The sequence below is a fragment of the Priapulus caudatus genome, unplaced genomic scaffold, assembly GCF_000485595.1.
Source record: "Priapulus caudatus unplaced genomic scaffold, Priapulus_caudatus-5.0.1 Scaffold236, whole genome shotgun sequence".
Lineage (NCBI taxonomy): Eukaryota > Metazoa > Priapulida > Priapulimorpha > Priapulimorphida > Priapulidae > Priapulus > Priapulus caudatus.
This window is the reverse complement of record NW_014577297.1, coordinates 70,839-77,651: the sequence shown is the minus strand read 5'-3', so window position 1 is coordinate 77,651 and position 6,813 is coordinate 70,839. Positions and strand designations below refer to the sequence as shown.

At 46.4% G+C, this 6,813-nt stretch overlaps 1 protein-coding gene across 1 annotated transcript in view; it reads left to right on the top strand.

The window, feature by feature from the left end:
* The window catches only part of LOC106807821 (chloride channel protein 2-like), a 76,249-nt gene that overhangs the window by 21,554 nt on the left and 47,882 nt on the right, over positions 1-6,813 (top strand). The window contains exon 2 of the mRNA XM_014810285.1: positions 5,463-5,601. Within this exon, the coding sequence (XP_014665771.1) occupies positions 5,463-5,601 (139 nt within the window). The remainder of the gene's footprint in view (positions 1-5,462; positions 5,602-6,813) is intronic.

Genomic DNA, 6,813 nt, shown 5'->3' with positions numbered 1-6,813 from the left:
TCAGTCGTTCAGTGTCTGATCATATCTTGGACGGGTAGCATCCGAACAGCAGCGATATTGTTAATTAAAAGAAATACTTTACACTGGTTACGTTTTGCGTCGCTTACATCCGGACGTCGCGCCCCCGACAACATACACTTTAGATTCATCCATTTGTTAAATTATACGTATCAGATTAGTGCATTCGCTTCTATCTTCTCGTGTCGGTACAACTTTTTGCCGACTCTACTTGATGTCGACATTTCTTGCAAAAGTTGTCTCGTGCAACAGCATTTCATGACACAAAAAACATAACCGGTCGCTCTGACTACGTCATTGAACCTGACGGCTGAAGTCTCATGAAATAAAACAAAAAATAATTTTCCTTTCTAATGCTTTCTCCCACGTCCACGAGGCATCCCAAACTTGCGTGCACAATACATGCTAATTATTGCCACTCTAGTGTCCGAATTTCGGCCGAAAACAAAACTGCGACAAAAGGTCCTTTTTCTAGAGACGGAAGTAGTGCAACGGTGAAACAATCTCGAGGGCTTATGTTATAACCCCGACCTACACACTGTACGGCGCAACTACTTTGGGCTTGTTGGGGTGGTCCGCATTATTGAGGACACCATGGCCACCGAGAGAGCTCGGCCTGGCATGGTAGGGCAATCGAATGCTTGCAAGTTGCACTACAGAAAGGCCTCACTGCTGACTGGTCTCAGATTGCTCGCTCTCTCGCGTGATTACTATATACGCTCTTATACACGCGGACCATCAAGTTAATATTATTCGCCTAGTTTTGCTTAATTTTCACTCACGTTCATGCATCCGCGTGCGTACGCTGCTGTGTACATGTGCGTGCGCTGCGTGCGTGGCGGTGCGTGCCGTGCGGTATACACTGTGGGCGTGTTGAGCTGTTGTAGGCTCCAAGGCATTAGGCTGTTAGTGAAAAAAAATTACTCTTCTAGGCCAAGCTTGTTGTGCGGTATCATGAACTGAAAGGAAATCAAGCCACGCGCACAGAAAAGTGCCGCCCCTAGAAAACAGAGACAGCAGGACATAATGCGGTCCAATTCATAATACACATCCTATCAAAAGAAAGGCACACGGCGGGAAGCTATAGTCACCGCAGAACATCGGCCACGGGGACGATATCACACGGCAAGCATGCCGTGCACCGAGTCGACTGTCCATACGTCCCTTGATCTTTCCGCAGTATACGCACGTATATTACCGCACGTTTTAACACTATTACCTGCGCTTCGTCGCCTGCTGTATGAGCTCTACAACAACCTATGCAGAGCCACCTCCTTCTATTGCAAGGGCCTCTATTGGCAGAACCGAGTAAATAACAATGACATCATACGTCCTACGTAGCCACACGATAATAAGTCATCGAAATAATGTCTTTTCAAAAACAATGTCGGTCATAACAAAGTATGATCATCGACTGGCTTGAACTAATTAAATGATACTATCCGAGCTATTAACCGAACGTTTCCGGAGTAAGGTTTGCAGGTGGCGACTGCGGAACTGTGAATGTGCCTAGGCTAACGTGAAATAATGCACGTCTCATCTTCATGTGCATGGTAATTTAATAAACCGTAGGCTCTTGCTCGTATCGCACACTCAATGGGGGAGCGTGAAGTAGTGCGGAGAGCATGGGGGGGCGGGATGCGCGGAGAAAGGCACGGAGAGCAGGGGAGAAGGGCAGGGGACGTGCGGGACGCAAAGGCCATGGCCGGAGCAGAGGGGGAAGCCAGGGGCAGCTGCGGGGCAACGGCGACAGAGCAGGGATGGCGGGAAGGCAGCCGAGCACAGGGGCAGAGCAGGGGCAGTGGGAAGAAGGCAGGGAAGCAGCAGGGGATCGGGGAGAAGGTAGCGGAGCAAGCCGGGCGAGGTGGGGAGAAGGTGAGTACGGACGACATCGAAGTGGGGAGACGGAGCGGCAAGTGCAGTCGGGAACGTGGCGCCGAGATAACGCAGCGGACGAGCGAGGGGAGGTGGGGAGGCAGGGGGAAGACGCAGGCGGCAGTCGCGGGAGAACGTCAGCGGCAGGAGCAAGGAGCGAGATCAGGGACAGTGGGGGAGAAGGCCAGGGGACGCAGCAGGGCGAGCAGCAGGGGAGCGCCTGCGCGTAAGCTCAGGGGAGAGCAGGGCGATTGGGAAGCAGGAAAGTAAACAGTACACATTGTGGCGAGATACGGGAAAAAGAATTCGCTTGCCTGCCCGGCAACATAGGGCGTAGGCTTGTTTCCTCCATGGGTAGCGAGAGTCGGTGGAAGCCATCTGCTACAAAGAGAGAAAGTGCAGTGTCACGCAGCACCATCAAGGTCAGATACGGTAGGCAATTTAAGTCATTTCAAGTTTCACATATTGCCAGCTAGCCACGTTTGTTACGTTTCAAACTGCAGTAATGGTTCATAAAAAGGAGAGAAAATGGCCGAGGGTAAGCAATAATCAGGAAGCGCGGAAAGATTCACTGAAATATATATATATATACTATATATACTAGGTATATATCGATCATATCATTCGTCGTTAGTTGAAAAGCTGATGCGTCAAGGCAGTGATGCTCAATGTGCTTAGTCTACGTGCAAAGATGTGACTGTCCCACTAGAAGTGTGCTACCGCTTGGATTCTACAACAACATGCCATCAATGCTCCCTATATATACGGGCCTCGACTGCTAAGGGCAGCGTTCCGTTTCTCAGTCGCCCTCTCAAAACTAGTTCAGTGTTCATCGAAGCTGCATTCCTAAGAAGCATGGTATAGCGACCTTTCATCTTGTATCTACTACCATATAGCGCAAGGCCACTTAGATTTCGTGGATCTTGTAAGGACTCTAAGAATTATTTGTCTCATATTACGCCTGGTGGAACCTGATCCATTCCTTCCTTATTTAACTCATGGACAGATCATAAATGCAATGTTATTTATACCCTAATTTGTTACCAGGCTACTCCTCCTCTTCCCCTCTCGCTCCTCCCCTTGCTCACTTCCATTGGCGCTTCACTTATCGGCACTCCTCCACTCTGAATCCGTATATACCCCTCCACCTGTCCTCTTCTCCTCTTGCTTCCACAACTTCCACCGCTCTTCTGCTTCCTCCTCCTCTTTCGGCTCCTCCTCCTCCTCCTCCTCCTCCTCCTCCTACTCCTTACTCCTACTCCTACTCCGGACTGGGCCACGTCATATTCCGACTCCGCGACTCCCTACCCCATTATTCATCACCCATACTCTAATCATGACTCGTACTCCTACTCCTACCTGGTCTCTTCGCTCGAGTCGTAGCAACAAGAGATTTCTCGTTATTGTCCAGGCAACCGCCAACAAATGCGTCTTGTAAGGCTGAACAGCGAGCCTAACCTTTCTAAAGGCTTTGTTACTTCGTTAGCCCCTATACATGCAGACCTAAATGCAGAGTGTGCTCGTCCAGCTTTCGCAAGTGAAATCAGGCGTGTTATCACTGTAGGACGCCCAGATATAGGGCGCGTTGCGATCTGTCGTCGGCAAAGATAGGCATCTCAAGAATGCCGGGCTGTGCCTCTGGTAATGGGTTAGCTGGCATTTTAGCTGTGTGTGAGATACGTCACGGCAGTTGCTTTGATTGGTCCTATATATTTTTGCAGGCTCATGTAGGTGAGGAATGGAAGTCAGTTGTCACGCGGGCGTTAGCTGGTGTGCGTGCATGCAGCTGCCGTGGCAATGCAGGGGGGGCGGGAGGGGGAAGGGGCGCTGGGGCGATTGAAAGCATTGACGAACGGGCGCGGGAGCGGTGGTAGAGAGAGTGAGAGAGAGCGAGAGCGAGAGCGATGTGAGGTAAAGAGAAAGGCTGTGTGTCAACTTACTGATATGTTTGTTCTTCAGCTAACTTCCGACCGAGTCCATTGTTTAAATACGCGCCGAGCTGCGAAAACTGTATTGTGATCGGACAAAAAAAAAAAAAAAATTGTTTAATATTTTGACAAAAATTTTAAAAATCCAACGTGATATCGATCGGGTGAATGCAATTGATTTGACTTTGAAGTCATATATGGGCTGTACAAAGACTTGTATAAATACAGAGTTATTTGTATACAAGTTAAGTTAGAATACAAAAAAAATAATTGATAAAATGCGTGCCTTAACCGCTACCCGTGTCGCGTGATTTTTTTTAGCTCATTAGCGATTAACACATCTTTTTTTTAGGCCTAATAATAATAGGTAGAGAGACCCCTGTGGCATTACGTTATCACGAGTTGCATAATTGATGGCTGCTGCTCGTCGCGGCTAATGCAGATTAATGGCACCGCATCGAGAGCGATATCAACATATTGATACGCTCTGCCATCCTCGCCTCTGTGTATCCTTGCTTCTCTCGATTTTATATCTACTACAGGCGAAGTCGTAACTTTCACACTTCGGGGATGGGAGAGGGCGTTAGAAACCTCGTTAAGGATATATATACCACTGCGGTGGGGATACACATTCTACACGAATGTCACGATGTGTATACGTAATCAAAGGGACACATTAACTTACAATTATCATAGAGTTAGCAGGTGAGAATGGGAAAGGTTTACAGGTGTCAGAAGTAAAAAAAACCTGGTTTTTTTTCATTAATGCAGGTATCACAGAATAATGGTCATATTTTAGAGGAGAATAATGTAAATATTTTACGCATGCTACATGATAGTGGTCAGATTTAAACGTATTACAGAATAGTGAACATATTTACGAAACATCAGACTAATGGACAGAATTACGCTGTAATGCTGTAATGTGTGTATACGTGTATTATTATTGAATGATGTACAGTCAGCAAGCATGTAGCTCCTCCCTATGTTTGCATCAGCATCCTTTCTCTCTTAATAAAATACATGACATGCGAATGAATTTAATTTGCGTAACGTATTCTGTGCGTCAGATGTTGTTTTGAACTTTTTCTGTGCTCAACACGCTTGCCAAAAAGTTGTTGTGACCCCTCCCCCCTTCCCCGCGTGTGGGAAATACATACAGCTATGATGTATACTTAGGTGTGTGAGGGATAATATATAATTTTTTATATTATATTAGATATATCTATTGGGGGAGGGGGCTGTCGAATGCTGAAATTTGCTTGAACATTTTGGGTTTTAAAATTCCTGCTGCTAGACGTTTTTCTGGAAGGCATGATATAACTCATGATGTTCTTTTTTGTTATTTAATTAAATTAATAAGGGATTTCCAACAGTCTGAGATCATTTATGTTAGGTGTTAAGTTTTGAAAATAAATGACCAGAAAATAGTCCTGTCTTGCACTGCACGAGAGAGCGCACGTGCGAGAGAGAGAGCGAGGGCGAGAGAGAGAGAGCGAGAGAGCGAGAGGCACCAGATAGAGAGAGAAAGAAAGCGAGAGAGAGAGAGAGAGAGAGAGAGAGAGAGAGAGAGAGAGAGAGCTAGCTTTCCGCTTTAGTAGTCAAAGACTCTTACTAACAACACTCGACGTGTTTTCGCAGATGTATGGCCACTATTCAAAGGACCTCGGAGAATACGCCAAGAAAGAAGCCGAGCGCATACGAGTGGAAAAGGATGAGAAGGTAGAGGATCCCGTGGGCTTTCACCAGTACGAGACGCAGTGGATTGTGCGGCTAAAATGTAGGTTGACACTTGAGGGGCATGCGCGATAAAAATCAATGCGATCTAAAATCTGTATATAAGATTTATACAAGTGTAACGGTAGAAGTGCCCTTATCAACGAATAAGCGTTCTAGCAAGCTGGAATCACTATAACTGCCAGTTAGTAGGGAAAAAGTAGTAGTTAGTAGTTAGTAGTTAGTAGGGTAAAAAAAAGTTAGTATAGGGGGAAAAAAACAAAAACTAAAAGGCTCCTTTATAATCAGTTGTTCATTCTATAGCGGTGGTTTCTTTATATAACTGCACTGGGAAAAAACGCCAAAAGTGCACTTTATCGACAGGTGCCATAGTCTTGGAAACAGGTCTGAAAAGCCAGCCAGTCCAGATTTTACGATTTATAGGTTTCTATTATATATATATATATATAACCTATGATAAAATCCATGAAATTGAGCCAGTCCAATGTTACCAGTTATGGGCTGGGGAACAGGCTGCCAATTTCAACACTGTGTGTCGTTTCTATAGCGGTGTCTTCTAACGCCTGTTTGACTGTACCGAGACGTGCAATCTGTGGCTTAGCCTGACACGAGAGTCGGTACTTACTGTCTATGCGATCGGTCGTGAAAGTAACGACGGTGTCTTGCAGCTAATAGTCGCCCAGAGTATATGTCCATTCTGCAGAGGTGACAGCGAGCACAGGGTTGGCTGTTACTAGTCACTGTGTGTGTGTGTGTGCGTGCGTGCGTGCGTGCGTGCGTGCGTGCGTGCGTGCGTGCGTGCGTGCGTGCGTGCGTCTACAATCTCTACATGCAAGCGAGTCGGGTTCGGTGTTCATCGTGTTGCATAAATTATTCCTGAAAAATAATTATAGCGGTGACCTTTCTTCATGAATAATTCAGAGCAAATTTGCTCAAAAACATCGTTATTTAAAACACGGTAGTAGCAATTAAAACATCACTCGAGAATAAGTAATAAAACTGGTGTAGAGACTATTAGAGAAAGAGAGAGGGAGAGAGAGAGAGAGAGAGAGAGAGAGAGAGAGAGAGAGAGAGAGAGAGAGAGAGAGAGAGAGAGAGAGAGAGAGAGAGAGAGAGAGAGAGAGAGAGAGAGAGAGAGAGAGAGAGAGAGAGAGAGAGAGAGAGAGAGAGAGAGAGAGAGAGAGAGAGAGAGAGAGAGAGAGAGAGAGAGAGAGAGAGAGAGAGAGAGAGAGAGAGAGAGAGAGAGAGAGAGAGA